Here is a 20748-nt window from a genome sequence, read left to right as displayed (position 1 = left end):
TTTGTTTCCCTTCACTAAAGGGTTGACTCAAATGCAATTTCTGTCATACACAATATATCCTTCTCTCTTTACTGGTTTCTCTACACCACCAGGTACCCTGGTACTTCTTTGGTGACTTTTCATCAAATTAATGAAGTCCTTCTAAATTACACATTCTTATAACACACAAAAGACCTTATCTTTTCTCCTTTGAACACAGAATGCAAGGTTTAGAAATTCCTTCTCTGTATTGCCAAACTTTGAAATTCTCTGCACTCTTCCATCCTTCTCACAATTTCTAGTAGGGTTGTGCTAGACAGGCACATTGTGAATCCTGTTTTATCAGATTATGCATTATAAATATCTCTGATAACACTGATTTCCAGACTAAAAAATATAAAATTACTTATCAAATATTGTATACATATTTGGAAAAATACTAAAAATGTATCATGTCTTTATATAAGTCAACTGTAAGCATGATAGTAAACATCATAGGCTTATTAGAAACCAAATGTACATACTGTACAAGTTTAAATCCTGCAATGCAAGAAGTCCTACATTTATTCTTTTCCTATATATCTGGGATTTTCACTGCTTACCTCTGAGACTTCTTGCTAACCTCAACTATCTATTAGTGTTAATGATAATGACATACTGTGGTGATCAAGTAAGTTTTGGAGATGCTGGGATGTGGGTGTTGGAGTTCTTCCTGTTAAACTATTCTTTTTGGTTAAAAGGATTTTCTCTGGTATATCCAATTTAATAACAAACTTAATTGGAAGATGGAAAATATGTTGCTTTTTCAACTCCTGAAAATTATTGCAAATTGTTATTTCCTTTTACACTCAACATTAAAGTATGTTATAAAATTTGTGCTAGGGTCGGTACTGCAAACCAGACAAGTATTATTGGATTTTGGAATCTTGCTCCATATTCTTCCCTTTATGCTTACACAAGCTTGAAATTTACCCCTAATATCCCAAGATAAAATACAAGAATAATAAGAATATTTTCTCACTCTTATAAGTGCAAGAGTAATGCAAAAAAAAAAAAAAGCTAACTGAATAACATTAGGGAATGTTCCTATTAATCATTTGCTTTTCATTAAACCAGACCAGTCTTTGAATGAAACTTTGTCTATAAGAAATTACCGGTCCTTTGTTTTACAAATTATAAAAAACTCATTGAAGGAATAATGTGCACTAAACATATGTTATTTTCCTTAACTCCACATACATTACCATAAAAGAACATTTTTCAGACATTCAGCAAAATACTACGGATACGTAGCTTGTATTATGCTATGCAAATGTGTTCCTAAAGTTCAAAATATCAAAGCTATATATTTCCTAATAAACACACATAAGTTATGAGCATATAAAAAAGGGGAGAAACTTTAAATATGTAGTGCAGCAACATTACATAATGCTGGAAAAAATAAAATTTTCTTTAGAAAATAACTTGTAATTTTCCAAATTTTTAAAAGTAATTTGTAATTTTCCAAATTTAAAAAAAGTAATTTGTAAGTACAGTATCTAACTAAATACAAACCTGGAGATTTTATCTTATCTGGAAATGGCTGTTAAACTTTTAATGAGGTAGTGTTAATTACTGGCAGGTGAAGGGTAATCCCAACCCAACAGACAGTTAGCTATGCACTCACTTTTTAGCTGAGAACTAGGACTTGTGGGGTGGTTGAGGCAGGAGTTGTACCTTGAAGGACTCAGATTTGTAAAATCAGGAAAATACAAATTGCTTTAAAAATTTTCTGAATTGTTCTTATACAAATATAAACCATTGTCCTTGATAGGAGACTTATCCTTATCCTTAGGAAGAAGCAAGTCCCCATCAAGGAAAATATAAATTACTTTTACAAATCTTCTGAAATATTCTTAAACAAATATAAACCATTGTCCTTGATAGGAGACTTATCCTCAGAAAGAAAGTCACCATAAAGGAAAATACAAATTACTTAAAAAATTTTCTGAATTGTTCTCATACAAATATAAACCATTGTCCTTGATAAGAGACTTATCCTTGGGAAGAAGTAAGTCGGGAATAAACCTCGCTGACAGCTCCACCGCGTTGACGACTGCCCAGGTATTCACCTGCTTTACCAACTCACAATAGGCCTAGGAAACTGTCAGCTTGTTTGTGGGGATTAACCATGGCTAGTATTGTCGTTGATCTATAATACCAAGTGCCCAATCAAACTCTGTTGGAAAGCTTGCATTGCCAGTAGTACTACTTGCATTTCCAACATGTTGATATGCAGATGCTTTACTTCTGAGGACTGCAACCTCAAGTCGGTCTAGTTACTCAGGTGTGCACCAGAACCCTTCTTGGATGCATACCGTATGTGAACAGCAGCATTTCTGTAAGTAGAGAGTACAGTTGAGCTCCCCTGGTGAGGTTTTCGTTGTGAAGCCACCACCAGATTGTCCAGTATTTAACTTTCCACTGGAACCAGATGGTAAGATAGATTGCTGGTTGCAATACAACCCCTGGAACAATTACCGGAGGAAACGTCCCTGTAAGACGTGTAATGTATCTTCAACGAGAAAAGATCTCCCAGAAGACATTACTATTGTCGAGCCAAAGTTCTTAACTGTGAAGGAACAGGTGAACTGCTTCCCTGAGTTTGTTGATACAACTAACAGGATGGAAAGACTCGCTCCTGCCCTGTCTATCAGCATACCCAGGTACTCCATTCTCTGCTTAGATGTAAGACTGGACTTTTTCCTATTAATCACAATCCCCTGATCGTGGTAAAAGAAATGATTTCTGTCTCAATCTTGGTAAAATTGTCTCCTTGAGGAGGACAAGATCAGCCAAACTTAAAGATAACACATAAGATGTATCCCAATTGAGTGGGTTCAAGTAGAGGCAAGTGTGAGCAGTCACATGAATACTTTGGGAGCAGTAGAGTCCAAATCACAGGGATTTAAACTGGTACACTACTCCCCAAAAGACTAAGAGGAAATCATTTTTCTAGGACCAATACACATCCTTCAGGTCCAAGGAAAGCATGAAGCCTTCATTCCTGACAGCGGACAGCACAGTGCTTGCCGTCTCTTTAAATGCTGTGGAGAATAAAACTGTTCAAAGGAGAGAGGTCGATGGCTGGTCTCCAGCGTCTCGTTGACTTTTCCACCAGGATGAGTCAACTGTCGATGTCAGGCGAATGGTCTTGGACAACTTCGAGTGTTCGTCTCCTCTATAACTTTTACTTCTGCTGCTAGAACCAGAGATTTCAGTAATTTTGGAGAGTAAGTCTGGAATGTAAACAGTATGCAAGTTAGGAGGGCAAGAGATGGTGACAGGTCAGTGATATCTGTTCTGGAGGACCTTCACCACTCAGCTTTCTGCTCCATGTACTGTCATGTTGCCCAATGGTTTCACATACATCCCCCATTTGTGGTAGCTGGAGTAGGGCAGTACTGACTTCAGTGTTCCCTTCCTCTTCTTCTATTTCTACCAACCCTACTGAACTAGTCAGACTGGAGGCATAAGGGTGGAGCATTGTCCACTCCTTTCTTGAAGGAGGAAGAGGCTGGAGAAGCAGAGCAGGGTTCGAAGGTCACAGGAGTCTTCTTCAGCGCTGATCTCGAAAGCCTTGATTAGGTTCAAAGCTCTCACTAATGTTGCTTTTGTAGGGCTTGGTTCCCTAATAACAGCATAATAGGTAAAGAAGCCATGGCTCTCCTTCCTCCACTTTTTCATTATCACATAACTGTCCTTCTATGGCTGCAATCTCCAGTAGCAGGGCTTTCCATACACAAAACACCTTCTCTTATCCAGCTTGCAAGATGAAGTAGGAGGCAGCAGTCTCCCTCCTCTTGAGGACCCAGCTGGCCCACTGGTTTTCTGACTGGTGCACCAAGAAAGTCACAGCCTTTGCACCTGAATGGACCAAGTTGGTGTAATTCCTCAGCACCTTAGGATTTGCTAAATCTTGGGTAGTGGCAAAGTAGGTAACTGGCTCGGACCAATGGCTGATCATGTCAGCCTGGAGGATGGCCCAGGAAACAGCTTACATGACAGCAGACTCTAGTGCTGAGAATGAGATGTTTCCAAATTCAAGTCTCCATGGGGTTTCCTACCTTCAGCGCAGCCACTACAGGATAGATGGGCAGAGGAGACTGGCATGATGCCTTTATCATGTAGAATCTTCATTGTCGAGAGAGTACAGGAGGCAGGATCTTGTTCAATCTGAGAGAGAAGGATATCCACCTGAAAGGAGATATGGGATTTAACCAGCCACACGTTGAGATAATACTGCTAGAGAGTTATTGGATCCTTTGACTGGCTAAACAGTACTACAAAGGATACCTCAATGTGGTAAAAGCTCATTTTGTCTTTGCCTACACATGCACCGAATAGTCTGGCCTAATCGTACCACATTCTCTTCTGTCCTCATACACCCGACAACACAAATTACAAAACAATTCATCTTCATTAAAAGAACTACTGCACTGTAGTTGTTCAGTGGCTACTTTTTTCTTGGTAAGGGTAAAGGAGACTCATGGTAAGCAGCTCTTCTATGAGAAGGATACTCCAAAATGAAACCAATTTTCCCTGGTCTTGGATAGTGCCATAGCCTCTGTACCATGGTCTTCCACTGTCTTGGATTAGTGTTCTCTTGCTTGGGGGTACACTCAGGCTTGCTGATCTATCTTATTTCTCTTCCCCTTATTTTTGTTTTTGTTTTTATAGTTTATATGTGAAGGCTCTAATTCAATCATATTACTATTCTTGAAATATTTTGATTGTTTATCCTTCTCTTGTAGTTTCATTTACTTCCTCGTTTCCATTTCTAACGGGGCTATTTTTTCTTGTTAGAGACCTTGGCCTTATAGAATCTTGGTCTTCCACCAAGGGTTTATAGCCTAGTTTGTAATAATAATAATAAAGCTCCCCAGGCAAGCTTCAACAATGGCAACTCGTAGGTGGGCTTAGACCCTTCATGGGTGCGAAAACACCAAAAACTTGACGAAGTTCCCCCTTTGACAGATACCACAGTAGCCTCACCAAGTTTGTTGTACTCACCAATGAGTGTAAGGATCTTGATGAACAGGACTCAGTCTTGTAGTTCTCCGCTTCCACTGGCACTCGATCGGAATTGGAGCCATTGGGTTGATAGTGTCCTTGAACTCGTCCCCCTAAAATGGGGGGGTCCTTAAAGCACATCTCAGTAAATTCTTACATAATCCCCCAAAGTATTCACAATCTGAGCTGAACATGGAATGGGACCATAGCCTGAAGAGGTTGAAGGGTTGACATATCGGTTATCGGACTCCTCTTTGGACATCGAACTGCCTCTAGCTATTGTGCCCTCAGAGGTTGAAGAAGTGCTAAGTACTTTAGCATCTGAAAAGCGAGTAAGAGAGGAGAGTAACGAGAGAAGCCTTGCCACCGATCATGAGTACACAATGAGGCACCTCGGTGCTCGTACAAGCTCTAAGAGTCCCCAGTTCCAATTCCCTATCATGCAAATTCGTTAGAAGCTGTCAGAGCGTGGGAAGATCTCAAGTTGAAGAACTGTCTCTAAGCATAGAAAAATATCTTGGGATGTAGAGGAAGCTTGGTGCATTGGAGGATTTTGGTGTGTGGACTAGGAGTGTTATTATTATTATTAATTTCTAAGCTACAAACCTAGTTGGAAAAGCAGAATGCTATTAGCTCGAGGCTCCAACAGGGAAAATAGCCCAGTGGGGAAAGGAACTAAGGAAACTACAAGGCAAGTACTTAACAATTAAAATAAAATAATCTATGAAGAGTAACAGCATTAAAATTAATATTTCATATATAAACTATAAAATCTTTAACAAAATAAGAGGAAGAGAAATAGGATAGACTAGTGTGCCTGAGCTTACCCTCAAGCAAAAGAACTCTATCCCAAGACAGTGAAAGACCATGGTAGAGAGGCTGTGGCACTATCCAAGACCAGGGAACAATGGGTTGATTTTGGATTTTGGAGTGTCTTTCTCCTAGAAGAGCTGCTTACCATAGTTAAAAAGTCTCTTCTACCCTTACCAAGAAGAAAGTAGCCACTGAACAATTCCACTGCAGTAGTTAACCCCTTGAGCAAGGAAGAAGTGTTTGGTTATCTCAAGAGTTGCCAGGTGTATGAGGACAGAGGAGAATATGTAAAGAATAGGCCAGACTATTTGGTGTATGTGTGGGCAAAAGGAAAGTAAGCCTTAACCAGAAAGAAGGATCAAATGTAGTACTGACTGGTCAGTCAAAGGACTCAATAACTCTTTAGCGGTAGTATCTCAACGGGATGGAATAGTCGACGTGTGATCTGGTTCCCAAACATGAGTGGTTGGGAACATCTCTGGTGACTTGAAAGTCACAATCCTGTGATGAACGATAAAGCGGTGACCTATTGTGTGGTGAACGATCGTGGCAGAATTGATCATGCTTAGAAAGATCACAAGAGGAGAATGGATCATATTCCTGCTAATAAGAGGGAATATCTCTTCAATTGTACAAAAGAGTGGACCAAACGTGGATTCCTCTATGACTGAGTGAGTTTCTCTCTTTGGAGCTGAAGTCTTCTTAGGGAGACATCCCAGGGTGTACCTCACTTGTCCAGGAGGAGGAACCAACAATGCCCTTCATCCTGACCAACAGTTACAGGTAGTCGTTGACTTATGACCAAGATAGAGACCAAGAGATGCGTCTTACGATGTTGACGTATGTTGGCTTAAAAATTGAAGTTTCCATAGATTTTTTATGTTGTGTCATGATACTGTAATTATCCTAGGCATAATATATCAATATTTTCTTTCTGTATAACATTTAATTTTCTTGGTTCATAGGATATCATAAGCATTATCAAAGCATTTTTTCATTTTACCACTTAATTTCAGAGATATCTTAATAGTAAACATTTACTGACTTTTTTTGTTTACCTTTGTTGTGATCAGCTGATCTCAAGGTCCTGCTACCATATTGAGAAAATGCGCACATATGAATAACAAGGCATGGTGTTTATATACAGTAATTTCTTAACTTTATATTTCTTTGGACATTACTTTGTTTAATTGTGATTTATTAAAGCATGTTTGTATTCTATTTTTCAAATTCGGGTGCATTTCAATAATCAACAATTACTTTTGTTTTACTCTTGGTAGCCTTCAGCTGATTATACACACACACGAATAACAAGGTACAGTACTGTATATCATTTATATAATTTTCTAACTTATTCAAAATATCTTCATAATGAATACTACATAGGCACCAATGTTATAGGATATAGTTTTCATACAGTTCGTTTAGAGCCATTATTATCATTAGTTATCAAATAAGTACACTCTCTCTCTCTCTCAGTACAGGATTTCTTTTTAGACTTTGTTAGATATATTTGGTATCGTTATGCGATTTTTCGATAATGGGAATACTAATATTGCTCAGTAAAGTATTGCAAGGAAATAACTTGATTTGCTGGCTCGCCTTCCGCAATATATGTCACCAGACAAAAAGTACTTTTCTTAAATTTATGGTAAATAGTGCTGTAAGCTACTAATAGCAACTGATACAGACTACTGAAATAATTGGTATCGTTACTTAGTAAACTAATCAATAGGATATCACTTGATTTGCCACTTGCCTTCCGACCAAAATATGACATTGCGAGACGTGTGCGCTGTGATATTAACTCGAAAAAGAATGACTTGCAAAACAGGCAAAACTTCATTTGCCTTGAATTAAAAAATACTACCTTACCCAGCAAAAGTATTTTATTTTTATAATGTAAAAGAAAATATATTACTTCAAGAAAATATTTGTCCTATTAGTATACTTTTTCAGATAAATAAAAATCTACAATGAGAGATGAAACAAAGAAAATGAAACTCATGTAAAATATGATATTCTGTTCTAGTTGTGGAGCCAAATTTACGTTACTTAATACTCATAACAACAGATACAGACCCATAAATATTTTCTCTATCGTTACTCGATATTTCAACTATGGGAATACTAATATTAATCGATAGCCTATTGAGAGGAAATAACTCTTTTTCCCCACTCCTTTTCTGTGGCTTTGCCAGAAATATGATGTCACCAAACATATGATACAGTATGAATTTGAGAGATATTAAAACTTTTCTTAATATATTTTTTATTTAAAATGGATACTGTATATTAACAATAAAAGAAAATACTAACTTACCAAGATAAAGTAATTCATCTTTATACATGAAAATAAATTAATTCTAAGGAAATAGTGTGGTATTAGTGTACTATTTCTAACAGACTTGTGACATCATGACAGTGTAAAAGTGGTTGTAAAGTTGAACAGTCGTAAGTCGATGACTATCTGTGTTAAATTTGGTCCTGTGCTGGGCCAAGCACCCGTAGCAGGTGTGTGAGCACCCGTAGCAGGTGTGTGAGCACCTGCATCTCGTACTGATACATACTACCAAGCTGGGTCACTTCGGTAACACACCACCTCTGTATACGCGAGGAGAGACCTGTCGAAGTCTCACGAGACTTTGGCAAAACTGTCATACTGCACTCTGGCTACCTCCTCTTCTTCTTCAGACATAAAAGAGTAACATCTGAAAGATCAGCACCCGAGGGTGAGCTCAAAGACGAAGAGTAGCAAGGAGGGGGGAAAAACATGTTCACTTCTTCTCCCTCTCACCAAACTTCAGAGTCAAGGATTTGGGGCTGGTAACAGTGATCCTGCACAGGAGAGGTCACAGGATCCTTCCCACAGCAGACGAGAACATACAGATGGAGAGAAAAGGAAGGGTTTAAGTACCTGACATTAACCAAGATCTTCAGAAGCTTCTACACAGATGGAACAAAAACAATGGCCAAGGAAGACCACAACTTACACAAGTCAATATTCTTGCTAATTTTGTCGTAGGTAGGGATAACAGAAGGCAAACATTGAGGGAAATGCGGAAGAGTATTGCCTTCATCAGGGAAAGGCAATACTTCTGCTTTCCCTGAAGCATGGCTAAGTGCAAGGTGGGGTCCCAAACCCCCTTATAAACTCCTTCAGTGGATCCAGCTCTAAAGGAATCCAAAGTAGATACAAGTCGAGAAGAGGAAGGAGGGAAAAAGGAGCAGAAGATATTACTCAGCATGAGCTTGGGCATTGCCACATACTAAGCCTATGATTCCATCTTTGTCATCTTTTTGGTAAACTCCACCCACTGCCGAGTAAGCCATGACCTGTCCTCGTCGCAAGATGACAGTGAACAGTCATGACCACTTCAAAACACACAAAGATGATAAGCATCCACTTAAGGCTTACTAATAAACCTTCCACATTTTTTTCCAGATTTACCAGGACATACCTACACGTGTGCACATGAAGTACTCATCACAAACACAAATTGCAAAGAAAATAAGACAAGCAGATTAACAGTATTCAGAAGAAGGAAGTAGTAGTGTATGTCCGTACAGATTCCGGACAAAAACAAAAGTGATTGCAAGACTGCTGGGGGTGGGGAGGGGCCTTACCCTCCCCCTGCCAGTAACATCTACTACCAGGGGGAGGGGCCTTACCCTCCTCCTGACAGTAACTTCTACTACCTTGATAAAAGTTTAACAGCCATTTTTAGCAAAGATGGAATTACAATCCTATTAAAGTATGATGGTTTGTATTTGTATAAGAACAAACTGTTGATAAGTTCAATAAACAGAGCCCTTAATCCTTGGAAGGTTGGAAGGTTATTTTTCATCACAATTGTGATTCACAACAATTTTCAAATACCCTCAAGAATACTAAGGAATGATTGTACACTTATGAATTATTAACATACATTACAATAAAAATAATTCTCTATACAGTATAGAAGTGAATCAGGAAAACTAAAATGTTTCAAATTAAACAAGTAATTTCCTGGTTAATTCCTTTTGGCCAACCTACAAGTTACATAGGCCATTAAGGAAAAAGTCCAATTCCTGTAAAGTACTTCACTGAAGAAATTGACAAAGGATAAAATAAAGGTTTTAAAACATAGCAAATATTGCTAAAATGAAAAAAGGCAACAAATGCTAGGTAACACAAGACTTATTGTACAGTAAAAAGATACTGTACAGTGAATATGTTTGCCAACAATTTTTCATATTTCTGATGTCTCCATCTACTGGCCATTGTCAGCACTATATAAGGCATGTGTGTTTAAAGACAAGAACACACCCGATAATCTGAACTGTAAATTAATTTGTTGTTGTGAATTAGATTAATTTACAAACAATTTGTAACTATAAAAGACTCCAAACCTTACAAGATACTAAAAAGAATGCACCCATAAGCTATCAGCAAAATAAAAACTACTACGATTTACTATGAATATAAAATTCAATTCATAATTTTTCAGACAAAAATTCCATCAAAACAATATTTTAAATCCAGACCACAGTACTGTAAATATGTAAAAAAATTAACATTTGCCTAAAGTGAAAATCTTTACAAAAAAATTTGATATTCAATATAAAAATGTTATTTACATTTGACATACGCAGGTTTGTATGCTAAGAACAGGGGAAAAGCACATCTCTAAAGGCTATAGCAGACACAGCTTTCTGATGACCAGAGTACTCCCTTTTAACTTCACCAGTTTCCACTGACCAAAGACGAGCCAAATTATCAGAGGAACCTAGAGCATAAAATAAAAAGCAGATTAATGTTTGGCAACATGACTTTCAAATGAAATATGTACTCTACAGTATAATAATTGCAGGTGTATATGTTGTGCTATTGGTATTTATATTACAATAGTAAACATGACAAATTTGAAAATAATTCTTATTTTTTCTAACTATACGAACCTGGAGCTCTTTACAGTGCAGATATATTTCGGCGATAGCTGAAACTAGCCGTTAAGCTTTTGTGAGGTGTAACTACTCTCTCCTAGTGAGCAGAGGGGGGAGTGGGGCTGGTGACTGACCCGGGGTGTTACTCTGTGCTTTGCCTGAGCGGTTTAGAAGCGCCCTGTCACTTCCTTAACTCTGTGAGTTGATGGCCTAGGCAATGTGACTTGGAGCTAGACACCATACTTAACCTAGCCCTTGCCAGATTCCACGTCGCAGAGAGATCAAGGACGTACATACATACAAGGACGTAACAAATATATATCTATATATCAGATTACACAAGGGACAGATACCTACCCGCAGTCAAAAACTGAAACACCCAGAGAAGGGAGAATGAAGTACGATGAGGCTAGTCACTCATAGATTCATTTTAGGCTTACTACTGGGTAATATCTGCCCTCTACCAACTGCTACTTGTTCTACAAGAGAGTTGAGGGATTCGTGACCATGTTTTGTGCAACCACCACAGGATCAATCAAAAGGTATCTAGGTTCCTGCAGGTATATCTTGTAGGTATCGAGCTGAGAACATGGCCAGACATTTCCCCACGATCGCTTGCAATACCTGCGACACTCAATGGTTCTTTTTGAACAACCAGGATGTGCTAACACTACTGACGTCATGAGTCTGAGGAAGTAGAGTTTGTTTGCAAGCATTACTCAATCACCTGCCTGATCCAGGAAGGGATCAAGATTTGGTTATTCTCTTCTTGACCTTTCCTGAGCTCATGAAGAGCCTGTTGACCTTAAGGTGAGCTCTGGCAGTTCATTCAAGATACTGCCCCAGCTCCCTCACAGGGTACCATAATAGTCGACCTGGATCATCTGTTACAGAATGGATACTCTCACTTCAGAAAAGCCCGAATCTTGGATCTGCTATTACAGTGGAACCTCTACACACGAACGTATCTACATCCGAATTTTCCAACATACGAAGTAAAATTCGAGCAAATTTTTTACTCTACACCCGAATTTTATTTCGACACACGAAGTAAACATTACGCCATTGAGCATCGAGTGCTCAGTTCTCTATTCTTGTGTGTACCGTGTGGTTGCCCTCTGTTTGGTCTGTTATTAACAGTGCTTATTTTCTTTCTTTTCTCGCATTTCCTTTTTTATTTTACCTATAATCATGGTGCCTAAGAAGCTAAGTTTCAGTACAGGAAGAAGGCAATTCTTTCATTAGAATTGAAGCAAGAAATTATAGAAAAACATGAGAGCAGTGTGCATGTGAGTGATACTGTATAGCTAAACAATATGGCCGGAATAGGCTTATGATCTCGAGGATCATCAAGCTGAAGGCAGCCATTACAGCAAATAACCATCGAAGGGGATCACCATTATTATAAGACATCTTAACAATACCCTGGAAGAGATAGAACGCCTTTTGTTGATACGGATAAAGGACAAAGAGATTGTTGGCAACGATCATTTGTGAGAGGGGCCAGCGTGATGAACAGAAAGAAAGAAAAAAGTGAAGCAAAGAAAACCATGATAGCATTAACAAGCTCTTTTAAATAAGACTTCTCTCTTTTTCTGTTTCTCTCTAAACATAGCATTAATATGTTCTTTAAATAAAATATCTCTCTCTCTCTCTCTCTCTCTCTCTCTCTCTCTCTCTCTCTCTCTCTCGTTCTTCTTCGCTGTTATAGTGTTAGATACGTCTATTTTTTTTTTCCGAGAGAGAGATTAAACAAAAATGTGTTTAGAGTACATATAATTTTTAACAGCGTCAACGAGTTAAACAATTAAATGTAACTAAGAAAGTAATAACAGCTAATCTGAATTCCTTTATTAACTAAAACAAATATTGATACAAACACACTCGTGTGCGTATGCACACACACACACACAGGTGCAAAAATTGCTACACAGTAAGAGACACGGTCGGGGAGGAGGTAGAGATGGTGACTGCGATAACATACCGTAACTCTTCACTGAAAGTGATGAAAATTAAAAATCAAAAGGAAAAAAATGTAAAAAATGTTATTCTTATAATAAAATAAATTTTTGAATATACTTACCCGGTGATTATATAAGCTGCAGCTCTGCTGCCCGACAGAAAAACTCTACGCTCAAAATCCGCCAGCGATCGCTATGCAGGTAGGGGGTGTACTTCAACAGCGCCATCTGTCGTGCAGGTACTCAGTACTCAATGTAAACACAGAACTCAATTTTCTCCTCGGTCCACTGGGTCTCTATTGGGGAGGAAGGGAGGGTCCTTTAATATACAATCACCGGGTAAGTATATTCAAAAATTTATTTTATTATAAAAATAACATTTTTCAATATTAAACTTAGCCGGTGATTATATAAGCTGATTCACACCCAGGGGGGTGGGTAGAGACCAGCATTAATTGTTTACATTATTATGAGCTAAGGATTTTGTATTTCATTTTAGCAGTTATTCAAAATAACAAACATAAAATAAATAAGTACCTGGTAAGGAAGTCGACTTGAACAATTACTCTGCCTTTTTTAAGTACGTCTTCCTTACTGAGCCTCGCTATCCTCTTAGGATGCTGAGCGACTCCTAGGAGCTGAAGTATCAAGGGTTGCAACCCATACTACAGGACCTCATCAAAACCTCTAATCTAGGCGCTTCTCAAGAAAAGAATTTGACCACCCGCCAAATCAACCAGGATGCGAAAGGCTTCTTAGCCTTACGGACAACCCAAAAACAACAATAAAAAACATTTCAAGAGACAGATTAAAAAAGGTTATGGAATTAGGGGAATGTAGTGGTTGAGCCCTCACCCACTACTGCACTCGCTGCTACGAATGGTCCCAGGGTGTAGCAGTTCTCGTAAAGAGACTGGACATCTTTAAGATAAAAAGACGCGAACACTGACTTGCTTCTCCAATAGGTTGCGTCCATTATACTGTGCAGAGATTTATTTTGTTTAAAAGCCACTGAAGTAGCGACAGTTCTAACTTCATGTGTCTTTACCTTCAGCAAAGCATGGTCTTCTTCATTCAGATGGGAATGAGCTTCTCGTATCAACAGTCTGATATAATAGGAAACTGCATTCTTTGACATAGGCAAAGAAGGTTTCTTAATAGAACACCATAAAGCTTCTGACTGTCCTCGTAAAGGTTTAGTTCGTCTTAAATAGAACTTAGGAGCTCTAACAGGGCATAAGACTCTTTCTAGTTCATTTCCAACCATATTTGAAAGGCTTGGAATATCGAACGATTTCGGCCAAGGGCGAGAAGGTAGCTCGTTTTTGGCTAGAAAACCAAGCTGTAAAGAACATGTAGCCGTTTCAGATGAAAATCCGATGTTCCTGCTGAAGGCGTGAATCTCACCGACTCTTTCAGCTGTGGCTAAGCAAACCAGGAAAAGAGTCTTTAAAGTGAGATCTTTAAAGGAGGCTGATTGTAGTGGCTCGAACCTTTCTGACATCAGGAATCTTAGTACCACGTCTAAATTCCATCCAGGTGTAGCCAAACGACGCTCCTTCGTGGTCTCAAAAGACTTAAGGAGGTCCTGTAGATCTTTGTTGTTGGAAAGATCTAAGCCTCTGTGATGGAAGACTGTTGCCAACATGCTTCTGTAACCTTTGATAGTGGGAGCTGAAAGAGATCTTTCTTTCCTCAGGTATAATAGGAAGTCAGCTATTTGGGTTACAGAGGTACTGGTCGAGGATACTGATACCGACTTGCACCAGTTTCGGAAGACTTCCCACTTCGACTGGTAGACTCTAAGAGTGGATGTCCTCCTTGCTCTAGCAATCGCCCTGGCTGCCTCCTTCGAAAAGCCTCTAGCTCTAGAGAGTCTTTCGATAGTCTGAAGGCAGTCAGACGAAGAGCGTGGAGGCCTGGGTGTACCTTCTTTACGTGTGGCTGACGTAGAAGGTCCACTCTTAGAGGAAGAGTTCTGGGAACGTCCACCAGCCATTGAAGTACCTCGGTGAACCATTCTCTCGCGGGCCAGAGGGGAGCAACTAACGTCAACCTTGTCCCTTCGTGAGAGGCGAACTTCTGCAGTACCTTGTTGACAATCTTGAACGGGGGGAATGCATAAAGGTCTAGATGGGACCAATCCAGTAGAAAGGCATCTATATGAACTGCTGCTGGGTCCGGGATTGGTGAGCAATATATTGGGAGCCTCTTGGTCATCGAGGTTGCGAAGAGATCTATGGTAGGTTGGCCTCATGTGGCCCATAGTCTCTTGCACACATCCTTGTGAGGCAATCCGCCATGACATTCATATTGCCTTGGATGAACCTCGTTACTAGAGAAAGGTTTTGATCTCTTGACCAGGTGAGGAGGTCCCTTGCGATCTCGTACAACGTCATAGAATGGGTCCCTCCTTGCTTGGAGATGTACGCCAAGGCCGTGGTGTTGTCCGAGTTCACCTCCACCACTTTGCCTTGAAGGAGGGACTTGAAGCTTTTCAAGGCCAGATGAACTGCCAGTAGCTCCTTGCAGTTGATATGTAACGTTCTTTGATTCGAGTTCCACGTTCCCGAGCATTCCCGACCGTCCAATGTCGCACCCCAGCCCGTGTCCGATGCGTCCGAGAAGAGAACGTGGTTGGGGGTCTGAACAGCCAGGGGCAGACCCTCTCTGAGGTTGATACTGTCCTTCCACCAAGTCAGTGATGACTTCATCTTCTCGGAAATGGGGATCGAGACCGCTTCTAGCGTCTTGTCCTTTTTCCAGTAAACAGCTAGGTGAAATTGAAGGGGACGGAGGTGTAGTCTCCCTAACGAAACGAACTGTTCCAGGGATGATAGTGTCCCTATCAGACTCATCCACTGTCTGACTGAACATCGTTTCTTCTTTAGCATGTTCTGGATGCATACCTGGGCTTGACTTGTTCTGGGGGCCGACGGAAAAGCCCGAAAAGCTTGACTGTGAATCTCCATCCCTAAATACACTATAGTTTGGGATGGGACCAGTTGGGACTTTTCCATATTGACCAGGAGACCCAATTCCTTGATCAGATCTAGAGTCCACTTTAGATTCTCCAGACAGCGACGACTGGAAGAAGCTCTTAGAAGCCAGTCGTCCTAATAGAGGGAGGCTCTGATATCCGCTAAATGCAGGAATTTGGCAATATTCCTCATCAGCCTCGTAAACACAAGAGGAGCCGTGCTTAGGCCAAAGCACAGGGCTTGAAATTGGTAGACAACCTTTTCGTAAACGAATCTCAGAAAAGGTTGGGATTCTGGGTGGATGGGGACGTGAAAGTATGCGTCCCTTAGGTCTAAAGAGACCATCCAGTCTTCCTTCCTGACCGCTGCTAGAACTGACTTTGTGGTCTCCATGGCGAACGTCTGCTTTGTGACAAAGACATTCAGCGCACTGACGTCTAGCACCGGCCTCCACCCTCCTGTCTTCTTTACCACCAAGAAGAGACGGTTGTAGAAGCCCGGGGATTGATGGTCCCGGACTTTGACTACCGCTCCCTTTTCTAGTAAGAGAGACACCTCCTGCTTCAAAGCTAGCCTCTTGTCTTCCTCTCTGTACCTGGGAGAGAGATCGATGGGAGACGTTGCTAGAGGGGGTTTGCGGACAAATGGGATCTTGTACCCTTCTCTGAGCAACTTCACAGATTGTGCATCTGCGCCCCTTTTCTCCCAGGTCTGCCAGAAGTTCTTGAGTCTGGCTCCCACTGCTGTCTGAAGAAGGTGGCAGTCAGACTCTGCCTTTAAAGGACTTGGTACCTTTCTTCTTCCCACGTCTCCCTTCGGCACGAGCACCTCCTCTGCTGGAGGCTCTGCCACGAAAGGGCGGAATAAATCTGGACGCTGGAGTGTCCATCCTGGGTCTAGACACGGTAGGCAAAGGGGTGGCTTTGCGGGCAGAGGACGCAACCAGGTCATGGGTGTCTTTCTGAATCAAGGAGGCAGCAATCTCCTTTATCAAGTCCTCTGGGAAGAGACACTTTGAGAGAGGAGCAAAAAGAAGTTCCGATCTCTGACACGGTGTTACTCCAGCTGACAGGAAAGAGCAAAGGTTTTCCCGTTTCTTGAGGACCCCGGAAACGAACGAAGCCGCAAGCTCACTGGATCCGTCACGTATGGCCTTGTCCATGCAGGACATAATAGCAAGGAAGCTTCCTTGTCAGAAGGGGAGATCTTCCTGCTCAAAGCTCCCAGACACCAGTCCAAAAAGTTAAAAACCTCGAAGGCTCTGAACACTCCTTTCAACAGATGGTCTAAGTCTGAAGGAGACCAACATATCTTAGAGCGTCTCATGGCTAGCCTGCGGGGAGAGTCTACTAGACTTGAGAAGACGCCCTGGGCAGAGGCAGGAACTCCCAAGCCGAGAACTTCTCCCGTGGCATACCAGACGCTCGATCTGGAAGAGAGTCTCGCAGGGGGAAACGTAAATGCTGTCTTCCCAAGGTTCTTTTTGGACTGCATCCAATCTCCCAACACTCGTAAAGCTCTCTTGGACGAGCGGGCGAGGACGAGTTTCGTAAAGGCAGGCGCGGATGACTGCGTGCCTAAAGCAAACTCTGATGGAGGAGAGCGTGGGGCCGCAGATACAAACTGATCAGGATACATCTCCCTGAACAGTGCAAGAACATTCCTAAAGTCCAAGGAGGGTTGCGTGGTCTTGGGTTTGTCGATGTCCGTATGTGGGTCGTCAATGTGTGCAGCGTCGTCATCATCAGAGAGTCCATCATCTGAAAACTGAGGAGGAAGCGGCAAAGGAGTAGGAATCGGTTGGTCAGCTGAGTCCGGCAGCACGGGTGCACGCGTGACTGAACCGGACGCAACGTCATGGAACTGTTGCCCAGTCTGTGAACTGGCAACAACCATAGCAGCGCGGGGACGCAAAGCGTCTACTCCAGACTGTCTAGTCTGCTGTGGGCGAGTAGAGGTAACCACACTGGGTTGCGGAGGTTGACGCACCGCGTCAAAACAAAACAACTTAGGCTGTTGTTGTAACTCGCGAACGTCAACGGAAGGTTCCGTGCGTCGCTGAACGTCAACATGCGGCTGGCAGGGTACACTGGAACGCATGGGTGGCGGGACTCTCACAGCTGGAGTGCGGGAGAAGGTAGCCTCAGCGTCCACTGGACGCACAACCGTGGGTGGTTGTAGGCTAGAGGTTGGTGCAGCGTCAACCTTCTCCGCACGAAAGTCCTGCATCAATGACGTTAACTGTGACTGCATGGTCTGCAGCAAAGACCACTTAGGGTCTACAGGAGCAGGTGCGGCAACAGACGGTGTTACTGCCTGATGCGGTACCGCTTTGCCTCTCTTAGGAGGTGAGCAGTCATCGGAAGACTGCAGCGAGTCCGAACTGACCCAGTGGCTACAACTGGGCCGTTGGACTTGCGCGGAAGGGACCGACTTGCGCTTAAGAGGCCGCGAGACCTTGGTCCATGGTTTCTTTCGAGAAACCTCTTCCGCAGACGAGGAATAAATGGGCTCTCTCGTCTTCGTGTGGGTGGGGCGATCTTGGTTAGATACGTCCGAAACCACGGAGGGAACGTCTGTTCGCTGATTAAAGCCTCTCGAACCCTTTGGTCGTACGACATTGCTTCTCCCCTGGGCTTGGGAGCTTGCAAGAGGTCCCGGACTGGGAGGACGACAGGCACGAACAGACGAACCCTCAAGCGCAACACTATCCACAACACTTTCCACAACACTACCACTCACTTTATCACTACCCACTGCACTCTTGTACTTCAACTCCTTGACGTCTGCCATGAGTTGGTTACGGTCACTAGCCAATGACTCGACTCTCTCACCCAGAGCCTGGATGGCACGCATCATATCTGCCATCGAAGGTTGTTGAGTGCTAGAAGGGGGATCAGGAGCAACCACTACAGGGGAAGGAATAGGTTGTGGGGCATGAGGAGAGGAAAATTCAACGGAGCGAGATGAACTTCTCCTGACTCTCTCTCTCTCTAGCCTACGTGTATATTTCTGGAATTCGATGAAATCGAATTCCGAAAGCCCAACGCATTCCTCACATCGATCTTCCAATTGACAGGTCTTATCCCGACAATTGGAACAAACGGTGTGAGGATCGATAGAGGCCTTCGGAAGACGCCTTGAACAGTCCCTAGCATTACACTTCCTGAACTTAGGGACTTGAGAAGGGTCAGCCATTTTGAATTAGTCAAAGGGGAATTCAAAATCTATCCAAAGTCGTCAACAAATAATCTGAAATCAACAAAAGAATGCAAGGATGTATTGAAGATAACGTCTGCAAAGCGAAAGCTCAAAACTAGAAATGTGTACTTCACCAAAATATGTGAAAACCAATCCAGTAAGCAACAGCGAATTTAGTAGGTCTTGCCGGTGGCACGACAGAGAGAAAATTGAGTTCTGTGTTTACATTGAGTACTGAGTACCTGCACGACAGATGGCGCTGTTGAAGTACACCCCCTACCCGCATAGCGATCGCTGGCGGATTTTGAGCGTAGAGTTTTTCTGTCGGGCAGCAGAGCTGCAGCTTATATAATCACCGGCTAAGTTTAATATTGAAAAATATGAAATATAAAAATAAAAAAAAAAACAAATAAGCTAAGTTAGATTAAAATTTCCGTAGTGTAAGTTACGGTATGTTATCGCAGTCACCATCTCTACCTCCTCGCCGATCGTGTCTCCTCATGCGTGTGTGTGTTTGCGCATACGCACAAGAGTGTGTTTGTATCAATATTTGTTTTAGTTAATAAAGGAATTCAGATTCGCTGATATTGTTTTTTTAGTTACATTTAACTGTCTTTCAACTCGTTAACGCTGTTAAAAATCATAAGTACACAACACGTATTTGTTTAATCTCTCATTTTTGTTTAATCTCTCATTTTTGTTTAATCTCTCTCTCTCTCTCTCTCTCTCTCTCTCTCTCTCTCTCTCTCTCTCTCTCTCTCTCTCTCTCTCTCTCTCAGAAAAATTAATAGACGTCTCTAACACTAACAGTGAAGAACAAGAGAGAGAGAGAGAGAGAGAGAGAGAGAGAGAGAGAGAGAGAGAGAGAGAGAGAGAGAGAGAGAGAGAGAGAGAGAGAGAGAGTATTTATTTAAAGAACATGTTAACACCATGTCTACCTTCTCGCCGATCGTCCTTCTCCTCCTGGCGTAGCAAATCCTACACCTGCGTTGGCCTGTCTCTAAGGTAAAGTGGCAATAAAGGGATTTTGACGAAGGAAAAATCTATTTCTGGGAAGAGGCCTGTGACGTCCGGTGAGAAAGGTCCTTCCTTATACCTTTCCTAATATAAATCTTCCAAATATACTAGAGAAAGATAAAAGCATGGAATGCAGAGGTTACAACCCTCGCGCGAACACCTTGTAGGTGTCGTGTATTAAACAAAGGCGTGTGTAAACCACTATTCACAGGTTGTCTTCCATTTAGATAATCCCTTCATCAATGGGGAGGGCCGTGACAGGCCCTAGATAACATGGTTGAACTCCCCAACGACACCTACCACGCGCGCCCTCTAGGACATCCTTCTTTAATTGGACTTGAAGCAAGCATAGTTTTTTTGGGCACTGTTTTTTCGAAGAATTTCTCGTTATTTCAACATGACTGACGTTGTTACTTCACCCTTACCAATGTTAAGTACCATAGTTTGTTTTGGCAGCTTTTGGCAGTACCGGGCCTTTGTTCTATTTCCATTATGGTGGTTTTTAGTTTTGGAAGCGATTGTCCTGCCGAGATATCGGCAGCCATTTTGGGTATGTTCGCTTCGGTAAATTTTCTAGTTAATTTTGCCCATCTGGTACTCTGTCAGATAGGTTATATCACTTACGTTTTATGGCCTTTTATGTTATCATTAATTATTATTAATTTTTACTATGGTATTTATTTGCTTGCAAGTCCAATTTGGACCTACGAAGAATAGCGATTTAAGATAGCGTTTTAAAGCATAGTAACGATTTAAAGCTTAGCGATTTAGTCTGTTAATTTGTACCCTCCTGGAGGGTTCGTTTTAGGCTATATCCT

General features: G+C 41.6%; 1 protein-coding gene across 2 annotated transcripts in view; it reads right to left on the bottom strand.

Moving 5' to 3' along the window:
* LOC137630626 (target of rapamycin complex subunit lst8-like) overlaps positions 1–20748 on the bottom strand; it is a 158663-nt gene that overhangs the window by 65972 nt on the left and 71943 nt on the right. Inside the window, exon 6 of one of the 2 annotated variants that reach the window (XM_068362232.1) lies at positions 10465–10613. In XM_068362232.1, coding sequence (XP_068218333.1) covers positions 10489–10613 — 125 coding nt within the window. In that variant the 3' untranslated portion in view covers positions 10465–10488. Of the gene's footprint in view, positions 1–10464; positions 10614–20748 lie in introns of those variants that run through there. The other variant, XM_068362230.1, reaches the window with a different exon arrangement.

This window comes from Palaemon carinicauda, chromosome 38 (assembly GCF_036898095.1).
Source record: "Palaemon carinicauda isolate YSFRI2023 chromosome 38, ASM3689809v2, whole genome shotgun sequence".
Lineage (NCBI taxonomy): Eukaryota > Metazoa > Arthropoda > Malacostraca > Decapoda > Palaemonidae > Palaemon > Palaemon carinicauda.
This window is presented reverse-complemented; position numbering and strand designations above follow the sequence as displayed.